The 12,233-nt window shown below is 36.0% G+C and overlaps 1 protein-coding gene across 3 annotated transcripts in view; it reads left to right on the top strand.

The window, feature by feature from the left end:
• LOC114248634 (uncharacterized) overlaps positions 1-12,233 on the top strand; it is an 89,343-nt gene that overhangs the window by 58,851 nt on the left and 18,259 nt on the right. For all 3 annotated transcript variants that reach the window (XM_028181932.2, XM_028181934.2, XM_028181933.2), the window contains one exon: positions 12,026-12,195. In XM_028181932.2, coding sequence (XP_028037733.2) covers positions 12,026-12,195 — 170 coding nt within the window. The remainder of the gene's footprint in view (positions 1-12,025; positions 12,196-12,233) is intronic.

Here is a 12,233-nt window from a genome sequence, read left to right as displayed (position 1 = left end):
GAGGAGATCGAACGGCCTCACCCGCGAATCGTACGATACCTTTCTCTCATTTCGTATCGATGTCATTAGCACTCGATCTCGCCGTAAATATAATCGCAATCTTCTGATTGTACCGCCACATTCAAATGATCCGAAATCCAAGAAGCAAAGGCAAGGTCGTTGACATTATTGTTTGAGCGAACTTGTTCTCGCAGACGCGGAAGTCGATAATACTATGGTCACATAATTTTTGAGTACGGTCCGATTTAGTTTTAGTAAAATCATCGATTAAAGGAAAATTACTCTGTTTTATCGTTTGATTTCATTATGTTTTGGTTTACAAGCTGTACGTTGACTATCTTATCGATACGATAAATTACTTCGTGCTCGATATACAATCGATATTACAGACGACGACGTGATACACACGTATGTACATTTTAATGTTTGCAACAGTTACTCTCCCGAGCGCGTACGGGCCGCGCCGTCGCGTTGTTATGCATTTTATAAAATTGAATTGTTTGTATAATCGTTTAAGCAACAGTTCGCTCGTTGCTGGTTTCTCGTGTGCAGAAATATCAACGATGTGGAATATTGTGTGTTGCTTTTTGTGCCCTAAGATTCGTGTCTGTGCTCGTTGAAGTGTTGTGTTTTGAATATATCTAAATTCGGTAACTACGCGACTTCACGTGCTTGTCGCCACATGACATGTTAAAACCTTTTTTATATATCTAAAAGTTTCTATACCGGTTTTCGCGTATCGCATTCGTTTTAATGAATAATTTCCACTGACCTGGCATTGTAGCATGGAAGCATAGTCATCTGTGTCATCATTCCGCACTCTTAATTTTATATATTCGTTGCCACTTTCGAACAAGAACACGTAACGGCGCGTTTTTTTTTTTTTTTTGTCGCAAACACCACAAGATTTTTATTGTAGCGTACTTTATCTAATCGTTAAGGAATGAGGGTCACAATGTCTGTTGTTAGGTAATATCGCTGTCGTGTTGTTTCTGATTAATAAACGCGTTGACTTCAGTATTAAAATCAGTATCATTTCTGTGAACACAAGTGTAGTTGACCGATGATATTAAGTTACATTTCTTTAATCTAACGTAAAATTCCGAAATAAATTTTCCGGTTTTTCGTTGCTCATATAAAGGGTTTCATAATAATTATTTTTATCAGATCACCTGATAAAAACAAATTAGTCTACCATTTGAATTGCTTTTTATATGACGAAAATTACTTGATAATTATGCGGCACTGGATTCCAGCGAAAGGTATACGTAATTTTACAATAGGCCGATAATGAAATTTTAAAAGCTTACAAAGTCGCCGGGCAAATGTCTTAAATTTTATTTCAATCTCTTATTTGTAGCTATATCGAACAGGTTCGATATAACATCAAAAAAACAAGTGCATAATATGTGATTGTCATGTTCAAAGTGTAATATGGTTGATAACGCATCATTTGAACACTCTGACGATTCCGGTGCAAGCAATACTGCTATTCGCGACCTAAATGGGTAAGAAATTTTCTCGCATCTTCACTAACACATAGTTCATCATATTTTATGATGATTTATACGATTTCATTAACTTATCTTCAGTTCACAGCGCATTCCACTGCACGTTTTGATTGCATTATTATAAGAGTACCTACATTTTTGATTGAAAAAGCCGTTTTTGGTATTGTAATAAGAATAGTTTCCCGCTTAGCTCGTATCTTATACCTTTAAACGAGCAATTCTTGTATATTTATATTATATGTTATATAATCTGAATATCGGAAACGGCTCCAACGATTTTCATAAAATTTAGTATACAGGGGATTTCGGGGGCGATAAATCGATCTAGCTACGATTTATTTTCAGAAAATGTTGTTTTATTCGTGTTTTCAATAATCAACTCTTCCCGACATCTACTGGCGAATAATAATACTATTTTTCTTAATTGAGGGCAACAACCGCTTTAAAGACACAACAAGATAGCGTTATCAAAAAAAAAAAACCGGGCAAAGCTCGGTCATCATCTAGTTGTGAAAAAGCATGCCGTCAAATATATTATTATTTGTATGTAATCCACTGCCAAACGCATGTGCATTAAATAATGTAGCGCACTAGAGTACATGGACCATAAAATATTATTAATACCTAAGTAAACTAGTGGAAAAAAAAGAACCTAAAAAAAATATCGGTGTGTAAATAATTTTGAGAATTTATTTTACTTTACTGTCCTCTTTTTCTTATTTGACATCTATCCTCTTTATTGTAGCCGTGGAGCAGTAATGCCTTCCGGCCTAAAACTGGGGACGTGTGTCCTACAATCGGAAATTCGGTTCTCTTTGATATCTTGGTTTTTAGAAAAACGGCAGATAATTGGAATCTTTTGTGTCATATCCCCCTTCTATCTCCGAACACCGCATGAGGCATGTGCGTTTGGAGACAGGAATCTACACACCACGGTCAAGGAATCTACACCCAAGATGTTCATTCTTATCCTTGGTAAGCCATGACTCACAGTGATACAATCCATAGTATCTACCTCTTCCATGCTGTATCGGCAGTCAGTGTCATCTTAGGCAGGTGCTCCCCACTTCCGAAATGCCCCGTACGCGCTCTGAGAAAATGTCTTAGCTGATTTTTACAAAACCTACTTGGGTCCATATTAGGTTTACTTAGAAAATCCGGTATGTCTTAACCCAGAGATATTGCTGCGTTACATGGTAAATTTGGTTCTGGAGTAGTTGCTCAATGCATTATGAACTTGAAAATTGGATAGTCGCGGAAGCACCCTCGTTAACGAACGAGATGTTTGGTCTACCCGGTTGTTCACTTGATACTCCTAGTCAGGATATTTACTCTGTCTGTACTTAAAACGTGTGTAAACTTTGAAGTCGTCATGGCCTAAGCGATAAAACACTCGTTGCAATTGTATCGTATCAATTGATGCGACTGCGTCGGTGTTCGAATTTTGGAGACAAGTACCAATTTTTCTAAGGAAATACGTATATATTTAACTAATGATCGCGAATGACTACAATGGTGAAGGATAATATCGTGTATTAAAAATCAAACCCACAAAAAAAAAATTGCGTAATTACTGGTGGTAGGGTGTTTTGTGAGCCCACACGGGGACGTACCACGACCCTAACTTTTCTGCCGAGAAGCAGTAAAGCATTTCAGTTTGAAGGGAAGTCGTTGCACTATAAAACTGAGACTTAGAACTTATGTGTTCAGCTGGGTGTCAACATTTACGTTGTTGATGTCTATGGGCTCCACCCATGGGTAACCACCTTACACCGGATGGACCGTGAGCACGTCCACTCATACAAGCAAAAAAAAAAAAACAAAAAGTTAATCGGTCGTCTTGAAGTTGTTGAAAAATTCCGTTACATAGATAGATAGACAGATACAGGTCAAGTCAATAAAACCGTGTTAAAGACACAAGCGGTTGTTGAAAACAAATTTGACTTATACAGAAGTTGTTTACGTTAACTTATTCAATAGAGTACTGCCTCCTCCTTTAATATTTTAATCCCATACACAGATAAGGAATGAGTATATCAGAGGAAGAGTGAAAGTAGCCCCGGTAATTAAGAAATGAAAGAGCGGACGGTTAGCGTGGTATGGACATGTGATGCGTATAGAGAAGATGAATGTACCTAGGAGATGTATGGAAATGGTAGTGCACGGTAGAGGGGGATGAGGTCGACCGAAGAAGACATGGATGGAGTGTGCGAATGACTATATGAGAGAGAGGAGTGAGTGTTGAGGTGACGGCTGATAGAAGAGAATGGAATAGAAAAATTCGCTATGCCTACCCCACCCAGTGAGATAAGAAAAAGAAGAAGAAAGAATGCCTCCTCCGCAGTCAGACCTACAGGCATAACTAGTACCACATACTAATTCCTTATCTTTTATCTCTTAGATAAAGGACACCAACAAGTAAACAAATTTCCCTTCCTTTAAAAATAAACACCATATTGTCTACACATTATGTACTATGTATATGAAATCCAAGAAGTTCTTAAATGAATCATATTCGAAAAACATTCAACCCGTGAAAATAGTGTAGTTTCTTACTTTGGTTTATGATAATGGCTAGATTGTTTATATGATGTATTAATTTATTTGAAGAATTATGAGGCCAAACAAACGTTTGAAACGATATTGATTTATGAGTAACGTTTTTTTTTCTTTCATTTTTGTACGGGCCTGCTTAACATAATATTTATTGAAATGAGCGAAAATCTTTGTTATGGTTTTTTTTTCTCTAGATTATCCAATCCGCTCGAACAAAAATGGTCTCCAAAATTATTCGTGATATGAAAATTTTTGTTTTTGGATTATTTACCAACGTAGGTCAATGGTTGAATGAATGAATAATACAATGATTGTATAATAAATAGCTAAGCTCCTGTCGTGGTTTGTATTCACGAAATATTTCATAACGGGATATAGTTCACCGTCAATCGTCAATCACATTGACAGATTACGGAAGTTCTGATGCCTCCAATGAACACTACGCTAACTCCAAATTCGTAGATTTACGGGAGGAGCGTTTAAACGAAAAATGTTTATAAAATCTTTATTATTGCAGATATATTTATGGTTTTTTTTGTGTAACTAGTTGATTTACTTTTGCTTAGAACCCCATCAATAATGATTAATTGTAATACTTTTAAAATAGTGAAGCGATTTGCGTGAAAAACGAAAATTTCAAAATTTTGAGTTAGAGTAGTGTTCATTGGAGGCATCGTTGAAGCTAGAGAATGAACGGTAAATGTAATTATGAAAATTGTAATAAATTTGAACCGAAAAATGGTTTAATTGTAAAAAAAAGAAATGCTTTTAATTGTTTTAAATGTATTCTCGCATCTGAGGTTATTAGTCACATCACTCTGTCTGTTAACAATGCGGGCTTTCTGAAATATCTTTGGACATAATTAATTATTTCAGATTTCCTTTTTTTTAAAGTTGAATGTTTAGAAATTAAGAAAAGTTTGATATTAATTTGTTATCAATGAGAAGAATTTTTGAAATAATGAAATAATACGGTATATAATATGTAAATCATATAATAAGATAGGTAGCTGCTTGGCTCTGTCCCTGGCATCGTTGACATCCATGAGCTACGGTAAACACTCACCATCAGGTGGGCCGTAAGCTCGTCTGCTTAAAAGGAAAATAAATAAAAAATAAGTTTTGTCCCAAACGGTAAACAGTTTCTCAGTATCTATTAGGGGTTTATTAAAATTCAATAACTTGCTTTATTGGCGTCAGAGGATGTTTTATTTATTTAGAGCATGCATCTTTGTTATTCCTTAAGTTACTAAGGATAAGATTTGTTTTTCATTGACGACCTCAGATATGTTTCAGTAAACAGAATTATGTATATAACCCAGGTTTTATACGGATTTCGGTCAGTTCTTGTTGAGTTTCCTCGCGTGTGTCCTGTATCTTGGGCTGAAGTTGCGAAAATGGGAGTATTCTTCTTGAAAAAGTACGCCACGTAAGCTGGTTTGAATTTCTCAATCTTGATATTTATTTTTATTCGTTATGTAAAAAAATTAGCACGAGTATCAATTATGGTTTATCAAATATAATAAATACATCAAGGGCGTTTACACGAACTAATTTGAAAAATCCGTTCATAGAATTCTGTTAGTGCTCTCAACAATATTTCGATGCGATAATAACAGTGTCGCTTCTTCTATACCCAAATCTAATATATAAAATCTCGTGTCACAATGTTCGTTCCTAATGTTCCTATACTCCTCCGAAACCGCTTGACCGATTCTCATGAAATTTTTTATGCATATTCAGTAAGCCTGAGAATCGGCTACTATCTATTTTTGATACCCCTAAGTGATTAGGGTTGTCCACCCCTAACATTTTTTTTTTTATTTGGACTTTTTTTTGTTATAATGAGGTATTATGTGGTTGAATGAGGTTTTGTTATTTTTATTATATATTCCCTCATCGTTCACAGCACTACATACCTCTTTCACTCATTTACCACATCCTTACACACTTACAATAAGTTAGTTTTTTTTTCTACACTAGAAATTCCCTAGAAATCTTATATATGGCAAAAAAATGTTTGCCGGGTCAGCTAGTCTATATAACTAGTCAGGTCATAAGTATTGTCACACAGTAAAAACTTTTCTTTCAGAATGCTAGCCACAAAAAAGTTTATTGAATTCGAATTTCGAATTGTTCATGAAAATAAAAAAGGTATACTTTTAGAATTTTACTAATTTTTAAATATGGAGTGGACGCTTAAAGAAGACGGTGTTGCAGTTATTGCGTTGCATCGTTGCGGTTACGCGCCAATTCAAATTTTTAACATACTGAAAAATTTTAATATAACCAAAAGATTCGTTTATCGTACCATCAAACGATACAATGAAGACTAGTGTAGATGACAGGTCAAGAAGTGGTCGCCCTCGGTCTGTTAGGACTCCAGCAGTGATAAAAGCTGTGAAGGCGCGAATTCAAAGAAATCCCAAACGTAAGCAGAAACTGTTGGCCCTTCAGATGGGATTAAGCAGAACCACGGTGAAAAGGGTGTTAAATGAAGACTTAGGGCTTCGGGCATATCGAAGAAAAACAGGACATCGTTTGAATACTCGTCTAATGGACCTGAGACTGAAGAGATGCCGCGCTTTGTTGAAGCGGTACGCGAGAAAAAAATATCGAGAAATTCTTTTTTCGGATGAAAAAATTTTTACCGTAGAAGAGAGCTACAACAAACAAAATGATAAGGTGTACGCACACAGTAGTGAAGAAGCGAGCAACCGTATTCCGCGTGTCCAACAAGGTCATTTTCCATCCTCGCTCATGGTATGGTTGGGAGTTTCTTATTGGGGCTTAACAGAGGTACATTTTTGTGAGAAAGGTGTAAAAACGAATGCAGTTGTGTGCAGAACCTGTTTCTCATACCATGTTCAATAACAGGCACTGGGTATTCCAATAAGATTCGGCGCCAGCTCATAGAGCGAAGAGCACACAAGACTGGCTGGCGGCGCGTGAAACCGACTTCATCCGCCACGAAGACTGGCCCTCCTCCAGTCCAGATTTGAATCCGTTAGATTACAAGATATGGCAACACTTGGAGGAAAAGGCGTGCTCAAAGCCTCATCCCAATTTGGAGTCACTCAAGACATCCTTGATTAAGGCAACCGCCGATATTGACATCGACCTCGTTCGTGCTGCGATAGACGACTGGCCGCGCAGATTGAAGGGCTGTATTCAAAATCACGGAGGTCATCAAAATGAAAAACTTTAGTGTCATAAGAATCTATGTTTTGTTAAGTTTATTTTGGTATATGAATGGTTACATAATGAATAAACTTGTTTCAATTATTTTACATTAAACATGTGACAGAATTTATGACCTGACTAGGTATATAAAAATGAATTGCTGTTCGTTAGTCTCGCTAAAACTAGAGAACGGCTGAAACGATTTCACTAATTTTGGACTTGAATTATTTGTATAAGTCCAGAGAAGGTTTAAAAGGTAGATAAATATGAAAATTCTCGGAATTAAATAAAAATAACAATTTTGTTTTCCCTTTGATGTGTCCCGCGTCCGACGGATTCGTTTTGTTTGTTTTAAGATTATTTTGTATAAAAGTTAAGGTCTTTTATTTATCGATTGAGGCACTATGACGTCTGTTAGGTCAGCTAATGTTTAATATATTATTTTATTATAAAATGAAATTACAAAATAAATTTCAAAGATAACGACGCGACGTCCGCTTACATAAAATATGCAGTCTGTTAGTGAATGTTTCACGCATCCTGTTTGACGCTTACAGATCCGCACGGTAGTATAAACAGGCTCTTTGTTTCATTTATGACAATATAATATCCCCTTGTAGTTTACATAGTACTTGCTCGAACTTAGGCCGGTTTCAGCAAGTGCCACATATTTCTAAATTATTTATTAGCCTTCTGTGCGACTCAAGTGTAATTCTAATAGTTTACAATTAAAAATGAATTTTAATGTTCCTAAAACTACTACTACCTTTGCACATACTTTAAGCATACTGTATACAACAGCGGTAGCAGCTTCGGTAGGTAGCGTCTTGGCTCTGCCCCTGGCATTGCTGAAGTCCATGGGCGACGGTAACCATTCACCATCAGATGGGCCGTGTGCTCGTATGCCTACAAGGACAAAAAAAGACAACAAGTATACATCGATGATTACGTTTAAGCTTAGAATTAAATGAAATTAAGTAAAGCTATTTAAGTTACGTTCGTATAATTATATGTACATATTTAGGCTTCACGGGTAGGATTCTAAAGATTGTTTTGGATGACGACATTGTCGTCGACTATGTCGATCGTATTCGCTGTCGTCAGACCAAGGTTCGCGTTTGCTGTTAACTATATCCATACTGATCCTACCGACCTATACCGAACCATGGTTCCAATGAGATCTGGAAAAAAAATTCACGATAGTTTTCGAGCGCTGTGGGGTTTTTCCGTTATTTGCGATCGGCGGGCGCCGGTGGAGCGTAAAAGTATCTGCCTAAGACCAAACGAAAAGAAAACAAAATAGAAAAGAAATTTTGTCTTGGAAAAATAAAATATTATTGATACTAAAACTTGTTGTGTCAATTAATTGAATGGAACAGATGACAGTGCAGTTAGATGAGTTAGCAGAATAGATGTAGTTATTGATTGTCAGTAAAAGTTAAATTTGATTTGACATTTTTTATAGTCTGAAGTACTTCGTGCAAGTTCTATAATTATATTAGTAGATGAAAATTCAACAGCCAATGTGTCTTAATTAAGAATTATTAAGATGAATCTAAAAGCGTGCATACGCTAAATGCAATTTAGAAGATTTTAGATGCCTTCAGAATTAATGTTGCAATCATGTTACGTGCTAACCTAAAGACAACCACAACCGTAAGGAAAATCAAGTTAATTAAAGAATGTATGTAGGTAGAAGTTTTTATTGTTGCTTTGTGAAACTAGATTCCTTTGATTAGTGATTTCTAATAGACAGTGAAAGCTAGAAACACAAATTGGTATTTAGCGTTCTCTATTATACACGGCGGCGTCATTTATGACAGTTAAATGCAAAACAATAATGTAGAAAGAAATTAATTTATACTAATGGTCCCGCAGTAGTCGAAATTCGACTATAATTAATTGGAATTGTAAGTTTGTACACTATTATGATTGTATTTTATACTTCTATAATCACAAATTTCGCCAAGGCTACACTATAAAAAATATTTATAAAGACAATGTTTAATCTATTCTCAATTTGACCACAGACGTCAAGAAGAAAAGTTTGACAATAAATAGTATGCATGCGTGTGTGCGTCAAATACATGGTATGTAGTGTGTGTAATGTTTTCTTTATTGATTTAATGTATTTTTTATGCATTATTTAAAAAAAAAAATTGGCATTGTGCACTTCTTCTCTATGTTCTCTATAAGTGTGGAAAATTTCCTTCTCCTCCGTCCGCGCAATTTTCGTAAAAAGGGATACAAAGTTTTTGCTTCACGTATTAATATATAGATTATTCAATAACATCAGAGTGTGGTTCGTTATGTTAATGTAATTTGAAAGACATCACTGTCCGCGGTAACTTCCTGGATATCATGTTTTTGTAGGCTTCAAACTGCCTAATCTGTAATGCGTGTACTAATTAGAATCACAATCGGCTTAGAGTCATTAAGATCAAATACTTAAATGATATCGATAAGCAAAATTATTTCCTTAATTCTGTAGTGGTTTAAGGTTTATTATAAAAGTAATTAAATTACGGCAATAATTACGCTAACTTGTAGTTTGAATTTCCAAAAAAAAAATCAACGCTTATTAATTACAATATATCTTTGTGGTTGTCTATACAGTAAAGATTGACCACAAAAGCATAGTAAGAAGTTTTCAGATTTTTAGCAATGCGAAATTATTGTGATTAAGTGATCATAAATTGGGAACGTAAATATATTAAATTAAATACACAATTGACGCTACTAAAATGTGTATATGCGGATGAGCTATTCTCGATACAGTAATCATGAAAACTATATTTAACGTGAATGCATGATTGAAATTTTAATGAAACCGGGAAACTTTGTTTATGTTCGCAATTTATACATTTATTCTATTTCTGTTGTTCTGAAGTAGTAGTCATAATTGGACTTTGTAACCACAGTTTCTGTGTATTTAAAAAAATAGATTATGTATTAATTATGTAAATGATGTATAAAATTGCTAATTTAATTTTATACCTACGTTTAAATTAAGTTCAATTTTAATTAAAATTAAAATTAAGAAACTGGAAATTTAAATATATTTTTCAAAAAATATTTATGAATAATTTTATGTCTGTATGAGTTGATTTGACGATTTTCGTAATTTTAGGAGGTTTATAATTTTTTTACTAATACAATACAATAATAATAATGTAATGTACTCGTGGATCTGTGTCTTCTTTTCTTCACCTTATCCCACTAGGTTGTAGGTCGGCACAGCTAATTTTTCTCTTTAATTCTCTTCTATCAGCCGTCAGCTCAACGCTCACTTGTCCCTCCCTCTCTCTCTTTCTTGTACCTTGCACTACCATTTCCCTACATCTCCTAGTCACATGCATCTTCTCTCTACGCATCACATGTCCATATCACGCTAATCGTCCGCTCTTTCATTTCTTAATTACCGGGGCTACTTTCACTCTTCCTCTGATATACTCATTCCTTATCTGTGTATGGGATTAAAATATTTTCTCTAAGTCGCGTTTTCTAGGGAGGAAACAGAGAAAGACGAATCAAATCAAATAATTTTTTTTCTATTCAACATAAATGAAACTACGCACTTGTTGAACGTCAAAAGACCACGTCTCCCCCTAATTTAATGCGGTAGCTTGAGCGATGACTCGTCCAGTTTTCACACATGATTTGCGGTAACAATGTTTATTTAGGTTTGGTTTCATTGAGGCCTGAAGCAGCAATCGGCTTCGCAGAATCTACCACCGGATCGGAAACGCAACCCACTGAGAAGATCCGGCAAGAAACTCATTGGGCTGTGTCTGTGGGTTAATTTACTCGTTGAGCCCTTCGTCGCAAGCGACGGGTTCGACGAGAACGATGACCGGTGCTTGAGGTACCTAAATGCACCGTTAGTGGATCGGGAGGATCCGAAATGACGTGTTTTGGGCGACGTCGATTGCTTTCCATTCTGTACGTAGGATCGGGAATGTGTATTCCCTCTGACGAATATAAAAGACAAGTCGCCAATCTTGAGCACTCCCGAATACAGTTCTACCTAAAATCTTTCGTCTTTAATATCACTTGCGGCTTACTAATGTTGGAGGAATCCTGTTGAAGCAATCAAAATGTTGTTACTCATTCGACCTGCTGTTTTTGTTTTCGTATCGACCGTAGTCATCGGAGATGCACGGTTCCGTTTTGGCACGTTGCCAGGGGATTTCGTGGGCCCGCCGGTGTTTCACGCGTTCGTGTCGCTAAACTACGACGACGAGGTTTTACGGTTTTAGGGAACACGTTTTTAAAGAAACCACACCCGTCATCAATGTATTGCCGCATGTTTTTAAGACCGCATAATTCCCTTAATAACTGCCATTTGCTCACTGCTAATTATTTTAGAACGGATTAGAGAGATCTAGATTTAAAAAAAAATGGTTTCATTACACATAGGTACTTAAAGCTGTCCTGATGAAATTGGAAAGGCTTTCGGCCGATCCTTGTTTCATAAAAAAAAAAATTAAAAATAATTATTAACAACAAATAACTTATTAAGACGGGGTGCGTTGTAAGCTGGTATGAATGGATCAGTACAATGTACATATCTACCTAATAATGTTAGAACAATCCCACATTTTAATTCGAAAGATCCGAAACAATTGAAATTTTCTGATCCATTTGCATTGAGTATTATTTATGGTTTAAACGTTGAAATATATCAGAGTTTCAGTACACAGCATAAGATGTGCCTTGTAGGTCAGAGTGGTTCATAGATGAGCAAGTTACAATTTGTTTAATTTTGTTCGCAGACAGGCCGTAAAGCCTTTATCAGGATCGGCTCCGTCAGTCCGCGTGTCGGCACTGGGCTCTGTATCCGGGAACGATGAGACGAAAGACAGCAAACAGCCCAGCAAGGCGCGGCAGAAGAAGTTCCAGAGGCACTTCCCGCAGGTCGGACCAGAGGAGAAGGTGCTCAATTGTAAGTTGTTTTTGGAACGAAGTTCCTTATGGGACAAT

Source organism: Bombyx mandarina, chromosome 21 (assembly GCF_030267445.1).
Source record: "Bombyx mandarina strain Sakado chromosome 21, ASM3026744v2".
In the NCBI taxonomy this organism is placed as follows: domain Eukaryota; kingdom Metazoa; phylum Arthropoda; class Insecta; order Lepidoptera; family Bombycidae; genus Bombyx; species Bombyx mandarina.
Note: the sequence above shows the minus strand (reverse complement) of the source record. Positions and strands in the feature narration are given on the sequence as shown.